Below are 18,602 nucleotides of genomic sequence, written 5' to 3' on the forward strand. Positions count from 1 at the left end.
GGCTTTAAACTTCTCCACAACAGTATCTCGGACCTGCCTGGTGTGTTCCTTGTTCTTCATGATGCTCTCTGCGCTTTACACGGACCTCTGAGACTATCACAGAGCAGGTGCATTTATACGGAGACTTGATTACACACAGCTGGATTCTATTTATCATCATTAGTCATTTAGGTCAACATTGGATCATTCAGAGATCCTCACTGAACTTCTGGAGAGAGTTTGCTGCACTGAAAGTAAAGGGGCTGAATAATTTTGCACGGCCACTTTTTCAGTTTTTATTTGTTAAAAAGTTTGAAATAGCCAATGAATTTCGGTCCACTTCATAATTGGGACCCACTTGTTGTTGATTCTTCACAAAAAATTACAGTTTTATATCTTTATGTTTGAGGGCCTGAAATGTGGCAAAAGGTCGAAACGTTCAAGGGGCCGAATACTTTCGCAAGGACTTATATAGAGTACTGTCGATAGAAAGAATCGAATGCGGTGCTAGCAACACTATTGCCGAGCTCCCACCTCAGCTAAAATGACAGTATTATGGGGGCATAAGATAAAGAGTTAATTAAAAAAGGGCCATTAAATGTTAACAAGATGCGTTTGTAACTAATCCATTGTTTAATTCACTCTCCCCTCTTAGCTGTAGCTCGTAACTGGGGGGTGATGAGTGTGTTCAGCCGGCTCGGTAATAATCATCACGTTAGCAGTTCTTTATTTGTATTATATATATCCATTTTGTGTGCTTTGTTGTGAATTTATGCAGTCCTGCGTAGCCAGTTGTGTTGGCTAGCCCGGCGCCCTACTTTCCTCTCCCTGCCTGCCTGCCGCCGGCCGACAACAATCCACCAGGCGCCCGCTGGTGGTGGATGTCCTCCAGAGGACAGTTCATGCTACAGCGAAATATTGAAGTTTATTCCCCCCTCATAAATAGGTAATTGAGCACTGAAGTGATCCTATCAGTGACTATGTAACTACATGGAAACAGACCAAATGATGCCGGTTTCTTGTAATACTATTACGAATAGCGTTACTGAAGGCTAGCTCTAGCTCCATAGTTACGTTACTCCAAGCTTCTTCCCTTGTGAACACCTCCGTTCTTCACTCTTCACACACAACGCTCCGTTTACCTTTTCCTGCTACAACTGAATTCCCACGGGGCTTCAGCGCAAGGCTACAGCCTTCTGTAATGCTAGTTACTTTACAAGAAACAGGCATCATTTGGTCTGTTTCCATGTAGTTACATAGTCTTTGATATGATCATAACCACTACAGTGCTCAATTACCTATTTATGAGGGGGGAATAAACTTCAATATTTCGCCGTGAAAGCATGAACTGTCCTCTGGAGGACATCCACCAGACCAGCGGGCGCCTGTGGATTGTTGTCGGCAGCGGCAGGCAAGGGAGGCGGGGAGGAAGTAGAAGGATGCCCGGTCGGGTCTGCTAACCTGGCTAAGGAAACTACCACACAATTCGCCACTGCAGAGACTCATATCCACCAACGACAGCACACAAAATGGATATATATGCTACAAATACACATGGAACTGCTGTGTGATGATTATTACCGGAGCCTGGCTGAACACACTCACTCATCCCAGACGGCAGCTAGCAGCTAAGAGGGTAGGTGAATTTAAACAATGGCTAAGTTGCTAAACGCATCTTGTTGTCATGTAAGGGCCCTGTTCATGTTGCACAGACATTTTAATTGCATTTTGTGTCTGTAAAGAGGCACAAAGACATTCTTTATCTTATGCCCCCATAACTGCCGTTTTAGCTGAGTGGGAGCTCTCGGCATTAGCTGCGTCAGCTCTGTGTTGCTAGCACCGATTCGGCTCGTTTTTTTTTTGCTATCGACAGTACTCATATACATATAGCGATCAAGATTAACGTAAAAATTGCCCGGAGTTCTCCTTTAATTACTATAACACACATTGTGGATTTAAGAGAGTGAAAACTAACAGTACCTCTTCTGAAACAAACAGTCAGAGTCCACAGAAAGAGTCCATATTTAGGCTTAACGCCACTCGTGATCGGAGAGTTCCTGTATCAGCGTGAGGACTCAAGGGTTCACGTTGAGACGACGCTTGGAGTTTTTATTCTCTACTTTGGTTCCTTTTTCTGGGTTTGAGAAAAAACACCTGTAGAATAAAAGCATATTAATTGATCAGTTAATACACACACACACACACACACACACACACACACACACACACACACACACAATGAGAATGAGATCATCCTCATTTGACAAATAATCTGTCAACAATAAAGTGTCCATATGGAAATGTTCTTTGGTTACTAGTTTCACAAGTAGTCACTAGTGTAGCTGACCTTTGAACTTCAAGTGGACAAAGGGTGCCAGTCACCTTACGCCCTACGAAGCAGCTCGATTGGTTGGGGTTAGGCATTTCACCTTGAGTGGTTAAGGTTAGGTTAGGGGATTGGTCAGGGGATAGGACCTGTACATGTAAGCATGGACGCCTGGACAATAGTAGTGTGTGAATGCTATTGAAAGGGGTGATAGAATGATTATATAGGGTATTTTACACTCTTCCTTAAGGTCTCCTAATGGGGTATGTAACATTGGTTGGGCTGAAAATTGCCCGAATGCTATTTTATTTGGCCCTTAACTACCCTGTGAATATGGCTCTATTTGGAACAAGAGCTTTTCTTCCAAATATGGTATGCTAATGAATATTCAGAATGAGCTACGCGCTGATTGGTTTGAGCAAACTACATAGAAACATATGGGATACTCGGCAGCAGGCCTCATATTTCAGACACTGCAAAGTTATACATTGTCGGGCTATTTCGTTATTAAATTCACTTCTGAGACTTTTTTAAGCGAGAAATCAACTATATAAAGCTCAAATATGGGCCGTTTTACGAAAATTGATGGCTAATTGCAAATTTGGTAAGACTGTGTGTCGGAGTTCAGCTGCTGGTGCTGCCTCGCCGCCCGCTGGTGCTGCCTCGCCGCCCAGCCTGCCTTCCTTCACAGACCCCGGCCTGCTATTAGGTACTTGGAGCTCGGTCACGGCTGGCAGCCCACAGCAGGGACTACCAACACTGCTGCCCTGACACAGCTCCAGGGCCTTCAACTCCCCTCTTCCTGCTAGCTAAATTCCCCGTTGTGTGAGCGTGAGAGCGCCGTCAGCGAGCTTGTTACACCAGCAATCTCTTACCACATGTTACACACGTCACGCCACTTATACAAAATCTAACTAAAGGTCTTATAAACCTAACAACGGTGTCCGATTTCAAGTTAATTAATATTTGTGAAGACTAGGCGTTTCGTTAGCTGTGACTGTCCCTTCAATGCTAGCTACAAATCACGGATAGTTAGCTTCCTTTTCGCCTTAATTCGAGTATATTTACAGTTTGAATTTCGTCGCGCCACTTACACGACATCTAACTAAATGTCTTATAAACCTAACAACGGTGTCCGATTTCAAGTTAATTAATTTTTGTGAATTCCAGAGGAATTCTAAGAGGAAGCTAGCTCTCATTGATAGAGCTCCATCCAGCCGCAGGCTCCATCAATGAGACTCACGGAAGCGGCGTTTATTTCCCCAATCGTTTGTTTAAATAACTCAACACATTATAATTACACACATTAAAAGAGTAACTGGAACCTGTGGTAAGAGAATGCTGGTGTAACAAGCTCGCTGACCGCGCTTTCACTCACATACACCGGGCATTTAGCTAGCAGGAAGAGGGGAGTTGGAGGCCCTGGAGCTCTGTCAGAGCAGTGGCGTTTCGAGTCCATTAGCCCAAAACGGTGACTTTGCGCGGGTATGGAGTGCTGTGGGTTGCCAGCCGTGACTTGGCTCCATCTACCGCCCAGCAGGCCGGGGTCTCTGAAGGAAGGCAGGCCAGGCAGCGAGGCAGCTACACAGGCAGCACCAGCCTCTGAACTCCGACACACAGTCGGACAAAATTTGCAATTAGACATCAATTTTCGTAAAACGGCCCGTATTTGACCTCTACATAGTTGATTTCTCGCATAAAAAAGTCTCAGAAGTGAATTTAATGGTAAAATAGCAGATGAACAATGTATACAATTTCTGAGATCTGCACGACCTAGATTCAGAAGACTAACTGATCTCAGGTCAGTTGTGTAGCCAATGCAAATGTTGGGGCGTGACAAAGAGAAAGACTAGAGCCAAATGAGGAGGAGCCGCAATAGTTGACGTCAACTATGGGGCTCGTTGAGATTCGCCCGTTTTTAGAGGCAGTTTCAAATAGTGAGATTTGCAGAGAAAAGAGGTGTCAATGGGATTTAGAGGTTCTATGTATGTCCTAGTTACCCACTAAACTGTCATTATTCAACTATGACAAGGTAAAATCAGTTTTGCATTCTATCACCCCTTGAAGGGCGGGTCTTGGCATGGCCATAGTGGGATAAAAGAATATTGCCTCTAGGTCCTAGAGTCCCAGGTCTGACAAATGAGTAAGCCATTTTTAGGTTTTAAGTTTACTCACCTTTGAAGAAACTCCAGAGTTGAAGCCAGCTCAGATGGATAATGGATGTTGAAACAGTAGTAGCTCCCGAACATAAGGCACAATGCAGAAATGAAGGAGGAGATGTTTGTGTTGGTATGGTTCTGATCCAGACTCAGCATGTACCTTGTTGAGGAATAGCAGGACTGTCCTATAAACAAATTAACAGGTTATATTAATAAGCCCTGCACTCACATGACAAATTCTACAAAAAGTGCAATAAAAAAAATAATAATAAAAAAAAGAGATATGAAACAGACTTACCACAGACAATAACAGCAGGTGTCAGAGGCACTTGCTCCAGTTGGACCTCTTCTGCCAGACCTGTATCTTCTACATGGAAGAACATTGACTCCTCCTTCTCATCAAAGTAGCTGAGCAGAAGCAGGAGCATCTCTATCACATCATCTGAGCAGCCACCCTGCGGTCCCCGCATCCTCTGAAGCCTTGCATAATTCTGAAGGAACTTCTTGCTCTTGTTGAAACAAACTGTGGTCATGTAGTCGAGAAGCCTTTTTCCCTTCAAATCCAAATTTCGTGTGAATGTCTCTTTGAGGTCAATCCCAGTGAGTTCCTTGAAGTGTACGGACATGCCAAGATCATCAAACCAAAACGGCCACTCCTCTCTAAGGCATTTGATACTTTTTCCCTGGTTTACATGTTGACGCTGTGTGTAAAAAGTGGACTTCATTAGACATTTTACCTCCTCTGGATTAGCATCAGAGTGTTGGAACATCACCTTGAGTTTTTCCATCTTTTGTTGCTGGCTCTCTTGAGTTTCTTCAAGGGGCAGACATTTTACATTCCATTTAATGCATCCGTAAGTGTCCTGCATTGCTGCTCTCTCTTCTAATGGGATCTCGTCTGTGTGGTCTGAGACATCAGTCTGAGGTTTTCTTTTTCTTATTTTGGGTGTTGAAGTGCGTCTCACATTTTCAATTCTGTTATGCAACTATTTGACACGGGAATAGTAGCCTGTTCCAACAATATCACCCTCTATTACATCTTGCAGAGAATTGGGATATTTTGCCACCATTTTTTTGCAACGTCAGTTGAATGCTTTTTACCTACATGAGGGCATTTTTCCATCATCTCAGTCACAACAATCCAGACCATTTGCCTCCTCAGTTTTGGGCCTGGCCTTTTTCCCCTCTCCAAAGAATGCATCACTTCTTCAGGAAATTTACTCCATGGAATTTCAAAGTTGTCGTCCCACTGTGTGTCAAGTCCTGGGCTACTGGAGGAGGTTGATGATGAACTTCGGGGTGAAACGGAGAGCGATGACAGTGATTGGGTAGCTGAGGCTTCCAAAGATGATAGTGAGCTGTTCTCGGGAGTTTGGTCTTTAAATGACAAAAAAAAAGAAAAAAGATTAGGATTCACACTGTACAATATTACACAATGTCCATGTGTGCTTTTGAATAGTTGTGTGTTGTATGGTGTTTCTACTTACATTTCTGTTTCCAAACAGAAAGAAGCCTTCTGGCTTGTACAGGTCTTAATGCTGTCATCAAATCAGCCTCTGTTACAAAGCGTAGATCATCATACGTCTCGACTCCAATGGATTGCAAGTGCTCTTCCAGGATGTTTTTGTTTACTGCTGGAAGTTCTGGTAGGCCTTCCATGATGGCAATATCTAGGAAGGTTGGCTCTGAGTCACTCATATTTGCAATGAAGAAGAAATGCCACCTTCAAACAGAACAGAAAAAAAATATACAGTACATACACTTAACAGAGCAGGGACATGCATCAGGTAACACTTATATTAATGTCAAACTATTTACAATGAGAACTAAGTGAGCTTTAATTGGGCTTTATTTTGCCACAATACTGTGTTTTAGTGGAATGACTTTGTATCCATCAAGAATGTATGATACCAAAGGATAGAAATCGGGCAGGTCATTAATGTTGATACACTGTAACCCAAGACTGTCCTTTGTCACAGAATACAGATGGTATTCTGAGAGCAAGATGCCTTTGTGGATATCCATCAAAACATACACAGATGTTTCATTCTGAATCAAGATGAGTAGAAGTTCACCAAACTCCATATACTCATCATTTCTGTACACAAGAAACTGTCCTTTTTTATATGCAGTGCCCTTGTACTGAATGTCTGTGGTAACTGTGGTATTGCTTTCTGAAAAGGCTAACTCCCTGACTGCATGTTTAATAGTGTTACTGTAGAGGTTGGGATAAAACGCACAGCTGTCCTTCACTTGCAGTAGTTTACTGCATTCTTGCCCTGCTAAAAGATATGCCTGATACATCTGATGACGCTCTGACAAAGTTTGACAAATGTTTTTGAAGTTTTTCAAGTGTCTGGCACATCTTTTAAAATAACTGTTTACTTTCAAAGCTAAGTGTCCATAACCTAATCAATGGACCAAATTTCAAAAACAGTGCTGAATAATGGCGCAAATAGTGGTGCTTGGGTTTTAGTTGAATTTCAGGAAACATCTTTCTCAACTCCAAATATTCTTGGATCAATATGTCAAGATATGCTTTTTGGGACAAGGAAATGTTCTGAGCACAAATAAGATCCACAATGTCTTTTAGCTGGAGAGCTAACTGCCATACTTCATCGTTATGGTTTTGCACTTTGTCACCAATCAAAACTGGTAGCAATCTCAAAAGGTTCCAGTTTTGAATGGCTTGCCCTGATAACATGGCTCCGTGAGGGTTAACAGCACATGGCTTTGTGAGTGCTTCAGATCCTTTATACTTAAACTGTTTGATGCGCTTGTTTAAGAGTGAGTATGAGAACCATTTTTTCTTTTTTATAATGTTCTTCAAGTATAGTGCTAGATCATATGACAAGACTCCTTCAAAGAGGTCATGACCTAAACAAGGTGGGAGACCAGGCTGGGATACGTGTAAAGACTCAAGGGTATTAAAGACAGAGTTTACCTTTATTCCTCTGACGCCTTGGATGTTTTCAGCCTGGAGATCAGCAACAGCCGCATCATACGTCTCTGGGGTGCGTTGAGGACCACAGGCATTCGGATCAGCCTCAAACTCACTTCTTGTGATTTCACAGTACCTGCAAAAATATTGAGAGCGGCTGAAGTTCTCTGTAAACCCACCTATGCAATGAGAACCCAAGTTGTCCCCAGCAATGCAGTAAAGACCCCCTTTTACTTTTTCTCCATCTACATTTATTCCATCTGTCTCCAAGGATTTGAGATCTGCCAACAACTGAGAAAACTTTGGCTATTCCAAAACACTTAAGGTCATTCTCAACACACAACAAGACTAAAAACATATTATCAGTATTTGAACGCAAATGAATGGATAAATTTGCTAATGAAAGATAGACTGCAAGAACTTTGTGCGTCTTTTTAGCAGGACCAAGGGGATTCACAATTTCAAATGAATCTTGGTACAAAATCAGTTTGAAGCTTTCAGAGTTTTCATTAAAGAACTGGTGACATTTGAAATTTTGTCCATCATATAAATCCGTAAAAACCTCTACATCAGGATCTCCAAACTGTTGTGACTGTGTATTCCTCCCTAAATGTGACTGTAAAAAGGTCTTCAGAGTTTCTGCCACTGGTATGTAGTAAGCACATTTTTGTGTCATGTTTTCATCCATTCCCAATGCCACTTTTTGGGGTTCTGTGTATTTAAACATTTTCGTGAATGTCTGATTTCTGGAGTATGTTGTTCTCAATTGTCCCTGATGACAGGCAGAGAACAAATCTGACTCTTTAATGCAGTCAGATTATAGTGACTACTTCATCCGATAGGCTCATATCATTTTTTAATAAAGAACTTGCTTTAGTTATTGTGTAGGCTTGACCTAACTCGTGCACATTTTGCATTTCCTCAACAATAGTCTGTATAGTAGAGGCAGGAATAAGCAGCTGTCCTTGCAGTTTGAAGGAGAACTCCGGGCAATTTTTACGTTAATCTTGATCGCTATACGTATATGAGTACTGTCGATAGCAAAAAAAACAAGCCAAATCGGTGCTAGCAACACGGAGCTGCTGCAGCTAATGCCGAGAGCTCCCACTCAGCTAAAACGGCAGTTATGGGGGCATAAGATAAAGAGTGTCTTTGTGCCTCTTAACAGACACAAAATTCAATTAAAATGTCTGTGCAACATGAACAGGGCCCTTACATGACAACAAGATGCGTTTAGCAACTTAGCCATTGTTTAAATTCACCTACCCTCTTAGCTGCTAGCTGCCGTCTGGGATGAGTGAGTGTGTTCAGCCAGGCTACGGTAATAATCATCACGCAGCAGTTCCATGTGTATTTGTAGCATATATATCCATTTTGTGTGCTGTTGTTGGTGAATACGAGTCTCTGCAGTGGCGAATTGCGTGGTAGTTTCCTTAGCCAGGCTAGCAGCCCCGACCGGGAATCCTTCTACTTCCTCCCTGCCTCCCTTGCCTGCCGCTGCCGACAACAATCCACAGGCGCCCGCTGGTCTGGTGGATGTCCTCCAGAGGACAGTTCATGCTTTCACGGTGAAATATTGAAGTTTAAATAGGTAATTGAGCACTGAAGTGATCCTATAAGTGACTATGTAACTACATGGAAACAGACCAAATGATGCCTGTTTCTTGTAATGCTATTACGAATAGCGTTACTGAAGATTAGCTCTAGCTCCATAGTTACGTTACTCCAAGCTTCTTCCCTTGTGAACACCTCCGTTCTTCACTCTTCACACACAACGCTCCGTTTACCTTTTCCTGCTACAACTGAATTCCCACGGGGCTTCAGCGCAAGGCTACAGCCTTCTGTAATGCTAGTTACTTTACAAGAAACAGGCATCATGTTTCCATGTAGTTACATAGACTCTGATATGATCATAACCACTACAGTGCTCAATTACCTATTTATGAGGGGGGAATAAACTTCAATATTTCACCATGAAAGCATGAACTGTCCTCTGGAGGACATCCACCAGACCAGCGGACCCTGTGGATTGTTGTCGGCAGCGGCAGGCGAGGGAGGCGGGGAGGAAGTAGAAGGATGCCCGGTCGGGGCTGCTAGCCTGGCTAAGGAAACTACCACACAATTCGCCACTGCAGAGACTCATATTCACCAACGACAGCACACAAAATGGATATATATGCTACAAATACACATGGAACTGCTGCGTGATGATTATTACCGGAGCCTGGCTGAACACACTCACTCATCCCAGACGGCAGCTAGCAGCTAAGAGGGTAGGTGAATTTAAACAATGGCTAAGTTGCTAAACGCATCTTGTTGTCATGTAAGGGCCCTGTTCATGTTGCACAGACATTTTAATTGCATTTTGTGTCTGTTAAGAGGCACAAAGACACTCTTTATCTTATGCCCCCATAACTGCCGTTTTAGGCTATGTTTACACGGAAACGATCTGAAGAGAAAACGCAAAAGTGGCGTTGCGTTATCACTTTTTATTCTGCGTTTAGACGAGCGTTATGGAGGGGAAATCTGCGTGCATATGGTGACGCAAAAGTGTGTGAAATTCGATGTAGTATGCACTCCAGGTGACTAGGTGGCACTGCCACACAACACCACCAAGGCACCCACCTGCGTAGAACATTCATTCTACTTCTCTCCTTAGTAGCGCGAAACCAAAACATGCCGAAGCGAACAACAAAAGCTTGTCTGGAAAGACGAGGAGGTGGAGTTGCATGTTTGTCTGATGATGACCGGCACATTTGACCGTGATAAGCCACAACACAGCACCCACGGGAGCACTACCAATACCCTGAGCCTCGCGGCCCTTCAGCCACTGCTTGAGAGCGAGAGGCAGCGGGCAGAGGAGGCTGAAGCAGACCCTCCTCTGCCCGCTGCCACTCGCTCGCTCTCTCTCTTCATCCGTAACGTTGTCGCCTGCTCTGGCTCAAATGAATAGCCTACATATAGTCATCGAACTATAACAACCTTATCCACATTGTTGAAATCATTTAAATATTGAGCCATTACATTGAAATTCTAACAGGAGCCTATAATTTCTGTATCCTACTCCGTAACAGACTCCTTTTTCTCGTCTCTCTCCACACCTCTGTCTTCAGACTTTTGCGTTTTTACCCTTTAGACGGTAACGCGACGGTGGAGCGTTTTTAAGATTTCCACTCTGGAGGGTGGTTTCAGTCTTTTGCGTTTTTAAGCCCCAAAAACGGCGTCGCCGTATAAACGAAAGGCACATCCGATAAAATATTTTTTCGTTTTCACCCGAGAGCGTCATCGTGTAAACAGGGCCTTAGCTGAGTGGGAGCTCTCGGCATTAGCTGCAGCAGCTCCGTGTTGCTAGCACCGATTCAGCTTGTTTTTTTTGCTATCGACAGTACTCATATACATATAGCGATCAAGATTAACCTAAAAATTGCCCGGAGTTCTCCTTTAAGGTAAAAGAGACACATGTTTCTGAGATAAGACTGACTATCATTCTCTGGCATATCACAGGCTGCACTAGCTGTTGGCATGGCTTCATGTGTGTTTTCTGAATCATCTGTACTGGCAGGGGCAGATCTACCGGGGTGGCATAGGGTGGCAAATGCCACCCTAAAAGAAAGCCTTGCTACCCCTGCTGCCACCCCAGTTGGCAGCAACGAATAACGGTAAAAGTTATGGCCAATTTGACAATTTATGAGCGTGAATCTCCAATGTCCGACTACAGTGAATGCAGCACGAGATGACGCTAGTTTTGTTTGGAAAACTGAGTGGCGCGAAGCGAGGGAGCCAGGAGTAGCGATGAATGGAGACACAGGAGGAAAGAGGTCAAAACGGATTAACATCTATCAAGAAATGAAATTATAACGAAAGCACAGTGCCAGCATAGTTGCAATGCTGATTTTGAGATGATAAAAATCAGGTTGAAGAACGTTATTTCGCTAACTATACATATAATGTTAGTTAGGTCTGACGTTTGTTCTGTGTAAAGTAGGCTAAAAAAGCTAATATTGATTCAGCGTCTGTCAAGGAAAACATTGTTACTTTAAATCTTACAGAAATGAAGAGGAAAGGTAGTATATTCAGTTTTTGTGTCCAAAGAGAAAGGCGACAGAAATAGAAAATGAACAAGTGAGCAAGGTAGACGGAGGTGGAAGGAGAGAGAAAAGAGGTGGAAGGAGAGAGAGAAGACGAGGTGGAGAGAAAAGGGCCACAGAAATGTAACAGAGCTAGGATACAAAGCCAAGGCGACCAGGGCCAGGAGGAGGTGGGAGAACACGACAGCGGTGAAGATATGGAGGGAGATCATCACCAAGATGAGGAGGGAGAAAGCGAGAGACAAGATAACGTGCAGGGCTCAGACAGTGAAAGCAGAGTGCCTGGGCCATCACCAACCATCTCCAGTCGAGCTGGTCCACAAGGTATGGAAACTGTTGCTGCATAGTATACTAAGTTACATAGGATAAGAACAACAAATGACTTGAATAATTAGGGAAAGTTGTCAGTGTGAAAGTGTGATGAGATGGGGAGATGAGTTTTTATATTTTGTGTAGAATGTATTTTAGATCTATTGCTCAGATTAAATATAAAAAATATATATAAATAAAACAAAAAATAAACAAATGAACCTAAAAAATACTCTCCCAGGCTAAAATGTTAGTGTGTGTTAACACAGTCTGATGGTTATAACTAATCAATGACCGTTCCTAATCTTGTACAAATGCTGCCTGCATCGCTGCCTCTCTGACACAGTCAAAAACAGTTTGATTCCCCTCTCACACATCTGCCACTCATCGCCTGTGTCTTACCTTAATGCCTTTCCTGTGATAATGCCCCTTACTTCTATCATACTTCTATCTCTTAAGTGAGATCACATTGTATGGTTACTTATTCCTAATATGAACTGCTTCAAATGAAACCTCAAATGCAGGACATTGATTGCATGAGATTACCGTAAATTTGTCTGTATGAGTTTGTAAATGGCAGCCTGTGCCCTTTTGTACTGTACTGTGTAGCCTACTGTATATACTATTTCTCATCAAACTGTGATAACTGATTAAATTCAGTATATATACGTCTGCCATATGTTGCCACCCCTCAAAAATTCCTGCCCCCCTCTCGCCACCCCATAAATATTTTTCTAGATCCGCCCCTGTGTACTGGCAATGACATCTGGGGGCTGAGGGGGACTTTCCCTGTACAGGTCATCAATACCATCAGGGGAGCATGCTTTATGCTTCCTACACATGTGAAGTAAATGATGACTTTTTTGTAAACACGTGCTTACAACCACTTACTGGACATGACACAGACCTGCCCTCTCCAATATGATCATTTAAATGAGACACTAGCTCTTTCACCTGTGAAAATGGCAGGCACATAATGAAACTGCGCATTTTAAATTCGCAACAACAGCTATAGGAGCAGCTTGCGATGCAGTTGCATTGTGCACACGACAAAAATGGCCCTTGAAAGCTGACTACGTGGTAAATGTTTGACTACTGTTGGCGCCAACACATTTGAAATGACAACGGGGCTCATTCCTATGCACTCTGCAATGTAGTACATAACCTCTTAACTATCCAATTTCTTTTTACAAAAGACGCAGGTGATCATTTTTGGGATTTTAAGTGTCTGCCTGTGCTTTTCAGCTGAACTAAGTTATCATGCATTGACCTAGCTAGCTAGCTACTGGCCTTAAATATCAACTGGTGCTAGCTTACACCATGTGCTTTTAGCACACATTTTCGTTTGGTCTTGGGAAAAAAATAGTAGGCTAAATGTGAAGCTTACCGTGCAAAATTTCAATTTTCCGATTGAACAGCAGCAAACCTTCCAAAAAACTTGTGTTAAAATCGTAGATTTGTCCTAAAAACTTTTAAAATGACAAAGTGGTCCGAAGATTTCTGCTCCGCTCATGTGTTCTCTCCAGCAAGCGCCGTTCTAGCTCGCTCGTTAATTACGTCAGCCGCAGCCGTGAACGAGGATCTGTTTCTCCCGCTCCTCCCGCCCTCACGTCATTATCCAATCAGAGACGAGATTCAGCTGCATACACTATGAAATTTAAAATAAGGCGGACTCGGTGCACAATGAGCGTACAAGTACAAGTCTGTGGTTAGAAGGCACTGTTAGGTTGTTTAGCCTGTGATACAATGCTCAAATTATTATATATTTTTAGAAATATAAATATAAAACCAGTAGGATTAAGTATTACATTAAAATGTAAAGACTAAAAGAAACATAAAGCATACAAGGATTATGGTTAATAATTTTAATTCCTTATACACACACTCTATAAATAGGCTACAATAAGCTACAAATAAATCATGCAATGTTAGTGAATGCACTGTTTGGTTGTTTAGCCTGTGATAATGACACAATGCTCAAATTATTAATATTATTTTATCAATAGGCATATGTAAAAAACCAGTAGGCTAAGTATTACATTAAAATTTAAAGAGTAAAAAAACACAAGGCATACAAGGATTAGGACTGAACAGAAATATTACTTTGCATATATCAATAATTTTAATTTCTTATACACACATCTACAATATGCTGCAAATAGGCTAAATATAAAAACAATGATATTATAATTGTAGCCTATAATTTTATATATAAATAGATAGGCAACCTATCAGGTTCACAATGACATTTTTTGTGAAAACATTTTTATTACCTCAATTTGCATCGTTTCATCAATCATGTTAAAAGTACGGCATAAACTTGTAAAGTGACTTACATATATTTTTTTGTATTTTTAAAAACAACTATAGACTAAAACTATAGTTTTTACAATATTTGTATGTCAAATTAACAAATTTGTTTTGTCATGAGTATTATAGTATTTCTCTGTTTTTGATAGTAATATTTGTAGTTTTAACAGATACATTTGATTATAATCACATATAGTTGTTGTAAATATAACAAAAACATTCTGGGCCTAATTTACTAACACTAGCGCAGTTTGCGCTGCGTCTGCTTATGCGAGTTCGGTAATAGCGCACGCTATGCTTCCACATTTTGCGTAGTATTTATCAACCCTGACACCCATCAGGCAATCAGCGTCTTTCTCCGCCCACTAGACTAGTAAATTGCGCTGTAGCAAAGCGGTACTTGTGCTATGATATGGCTGAGTGCAGAATGCGATATTCCCACTGCTGATGCTATGACTGTTTGAAATGATCCTGATGCCATATTTGTAATGTAGCGAGGAGTTTAACAACTGCTGGAATGGGATGTGAATGCTGAGTGGGAGATTCAATTTCATCTTTGATTTCTTCCAGTAATTGCATGGCTGCTTGATCTGTAACGCTAAATGATGTTGTGTTCACTGACAAAGTGTGATTCTTGTGTTAAAAATATTTTCAGCCTCGCCTATGTCTTCGTCTTGCTCAAATTACTGTTGCCATTTCACCAGCGGCATAAAGGTCTACGAGGAAACTCGATTGCGGCTGGTTTAGACCTGCTTTTAAGAGGGGGAGAAAATTTTTCCCCCGCAAGAATAGAGGCGCTCTTACTGACAGTCTTTGTAAATACCACGGAATATATAATTAGGTGCACTTGCGCTTATCCTCCCACCTTTTTGGGTGGAACTCCCACTTTCCCCACGATCCTCCCACGAACGCATATTGAAAGAGCAACTTGTCTCTTCTCGCTCATGTGGCAGACAATCTGCGATTTTACCCAAGTGCGCCCTGTTTGTAAATAGCCCGCATCAGTTACGTCCGTCTTTGCGACCAATTAGCGCCTGGAAACAGGCGCAAACGGCTTGATAAATCTACCCCTCTGTTTAATAGTTTACAAAAGTTCACTGTGATTTAAACAAACAATATATGTTTTTGGGTTTACAATACTTTTCTGTAGGGATTTTACATAGTTTTTATGTAAATTTCACGGTCTTTTTTTACAGTGTAGTCATGGTAATCCATTATGTAGATTGTGTCACGATTGTTTTGTTTTTTTTAAGAGATATTTGACAGCATATGTTTCAGACAGATAATGATAAGATTTGCATCAGACTTGCATCAGACCACCAACAATCACAGCATTTATCACACATGTAAAGATCACAGTATTAATTATGCTCTGGGTTGTTTGTATTTCTTAAAACCAATCACAACTATCCTGTGCAGCCTGGGATGAAGACATGGTGCACTTGCAAAATAGATAGCGGGAGATGAGGGTGCAGGATGTCAGGCTTTATTCCAGCAATGTAGCATACATCCATTGAGCAAGACTAAGTAAAGTACATATTAATTAATCTATAGTAATGCATGCTTTGGCATAATGTTTTATTGTTGGTGTTAAGTAAATTATATTTATGTAAAATGCCAAAATGCAATGACAAAGAAAATATATTCAGCCATTTTTTCTCTGTGTGTGTGCATGCGTGTGTGTGTGTGTGCACGCGTACGTGTGTGGGTTGAAATAGATATAACTTATTAAATTGGCTGCATTAACTTGAGGTTTTGTTAGAACACCCCAAATTTCTATTTGTTATCCCATAGTAAAAACAAATGTTTTTCTTACTTTGAATTATATAGGTTTGTTGCTATAGCAGACATTGTAAATCTGCATGGTTTATTAACATTTTGGAGCATAGTTTATTATTTTAAATGTGTCTTCATGCATTGTACTTTACTTCTTGAAGACTTTATTGCAGCAAGAAGATATGAAGGTCTTTTAGAGTTTTCAAAGTGCCCCCCTTGCATGTAAACCGCAGAGCAATTGAAAAGTATAACTATCATAGTGCAAAACACACTTTGACTGCTGCTGTCAAGCCGCTCACACGATCAGAGGTAAAAATGCGAGGTAGGGCGCAGAGCACAGAGTCAAAGTCAATGTTAAATTAAACTTTGAGCGCAGCGCTCGGCGGCACTTCCGAGCTTTGCACGGCGACCTCTGAGTTGTCTGCACCACTCTCCCCATATAAACAAATTGGCAATCATGTGTAGGCAGATTTTCACAAACCCGGCCCAGCAGAGAGACAGACCAAGACAACTATGCATATGTAGCTTGTTCATTTAACAGGGCTAGCAGTACAGACAAAGTGGCAGCAGTGTTGGAACTTCCTCTGAGATAAGCTAATGTTATATCATCTGCTCAAGACAGAGTGACAACAAATTAAAACTAAAATGTAGCTAAGCTCATGGGAGCTGACGTTAATGGTCGCCACATCTGAAGCGGCCACATTCCACAGCAACTTTAGAAAATACCTAAACCGTAGGTTATTCCAACCCAGTCTCACGTCAGTTCGTGATGGCATTACGAAATTAAATCTATTAGAACGTGATACCCTCACGTTATTTTGAAGATTTACGTGTTGGGGTCACGTTTTTTATACTAATGTATTTCAATGAGAAGCATCTTACGTAATCACAGCACGAAACTCTCTGCCAGTCGGGCTGCAGCAGAGAAGCTGGATACAGCTTTGATATTATTGGTATTTTTAGCCCAATAATCGCTGTTTTAATCAACATTTATTCACCAGATCTTATCACGGTTTATATGTATTTCTTTTAATGTTATTATTTCGGTCTATTTAGGCCAGGGAAGCTGGATTGCTTTGTTGTTTATTGATATTTTTAAAACTATTACGCTACATCTTTCAACATGTATTTAGCTGTTATCATGGTATGCATTTCTTTATTTTAATAATATTCGTTTCGGATCTTAACGGTGAAATATTACAGTAAATAAGACAGAACAGTAGGCTACGAAATGAGCCGAGCTGGGCGCATTCAAAGCCGATGTCCCAAGATGCAATGCGGGCATTCAGTCACAGAATCAGACAGCGATCAGTGGGTCTATAACGCCAGTATCGCTTCAATGTACGTAAGGGATCACGTAGAGCATTGTTATAGCGAATACAACAACGACAGGGTGATCAGGACCCCGACGCCAATCTTCTTCTAGCGGATTTATTGATAGCTCTCCTCCAGAGGGAACAGAACTGCGTCCATGGCAACGCTCTGCTATGCATGGCAACGGTGTGTTATACTAAGCAACGGTCTGTTATCAAGAAAATAACAGACCGCATTGTACATTAGAATATAAGCAAGTCATGTAATAAATATATATAATCAATAGTTTTGTCACCAGCAACAACGTGTTGCTCAGTTTTGTTCCAGTAAGTTATGCATCGTAATAACGTTTAAAAAAAATCAGCTGAAGACTCCGGAAGTGACGTCGTAATTACCGCTCGGCGGATAGAAAAGATACAAATACATAATATTCGTAATATTGATGTTTTTGTCTAACGTTGTATTTGAGGAGTTAAACAATAAAGATAGCATCAATAATAAAATACAGTTTCATGTATTTGTCTCATGTATTGTTTGCTCGGCCGGCCGGCGGGCGGCATCAATCTGAAATGGAATGAAGCCCATTCACGGCAGACAGCAAAAACAGGAGCTGAACACGTCCTCCCACCCATCCCGGAAGAACTACAAGTGCTCAAGCTTTGTAACAGATTCTGGGCCTCATCTATAGTGGGAGTTGTAGTTTTTAAATATATTGGTATATTTTTCATAAGTAGAAGTTGGTAGTGTAGAATTTTGGATACACCCTGGGGTTTTTTGGGATGGGGAAAACACTGGTGTCATCAGATTTTAAAAATAGAATCATTAAATAGGTGAAAATAGCTTATTAACATATTTGATAGTGCTTACAGTGGATAAACTTTGGAGACCATATCTACATGATAGCTGAGGTCCAGAGCTTTCAATGACAGCTGGTTTTATGTGTGTAGCACCTTCTGTTGCTAAATGACATCAGCTGAAGACTCCGGAAGTGACGTAGTAATTACCACTCAGCAGATAGAAAAGATTGCTGAACGTTGTATGTGAGAATTTATACAATAAAAATACCAATAATGAAAAAATAGTGTTTTATGCTAAGCACTTTGATTTGCCTTGTCGCAGAAAAATACTAGGCCTATATAAACAAACTACAGTTGAGTGTTTAGAACTACAGCCTAATGGCTTGGTGGACTAATGGGCATTTGTTTTGACTTGTAGGCTACTGTTGTGAAAAACAAAAAATAAACTACTTACAAAGAGAAGCATTTTTCATTTTATTTTCCATGTATAGTTATTTAAAAACGCAATTTTCTAATTTTGCAGTTGATGAATGTTAATAGCAAAGACTAAAGGGGAAAAAAACATGAGTATATTTATGTGTGGGACTTAATTTGATTTAACAT

General features: G+C 41.3%; 1 protein-coding gene across 1 annotated transcript; it reads right to left on the reverse strand.

Annotated features, from left to right (window-relative positions):
* Positions 1–1,845: 1,845 nt before the first annotated feature.
* Positions 1,846–13,337, reverse strand: LOC120558499. Its single transcript, XM_039799517.1, has 6 exons — positions 13,190–13,337; positions 7,409–7,541; positions 5,952–6,187; positions 4,763–5,841; positions 4,481–4,649; positions 1,846–2,133 (listed from the first exon to the last, which is right to left on the reverse strand). The coding sequence occupies exons 4-6, from the start codon at positions 5,331–5,333 to the stop codon at positions 2,055–2,057; spliced, it is 819 nt and encodes a 272-aa protein (XP_039655451.1). The 5' UTR covers positions 5,334–5,841; positions 5,952–6,187; positions 7,409–7,541; positions 13,190–13,337; the 3' UTR covers positions 1,846–2,054.
* Between the last annotated feature and the right edge of the window lie 5,265 nt (positions 13,338–18,602).

This window comes from Perca fluviatilis, chromosome 5 (assembly GCF_010015445.1).
Source record: "Perca fluviatilis chromosome 5, GENO_Pfluv_1.0, whole genome shotgun sequence".
NCBI lineage: Eukaryota > Metazoa > Chordata > Actinopteri > Perciformes > Percidae > Perca > Perca fluviatilis.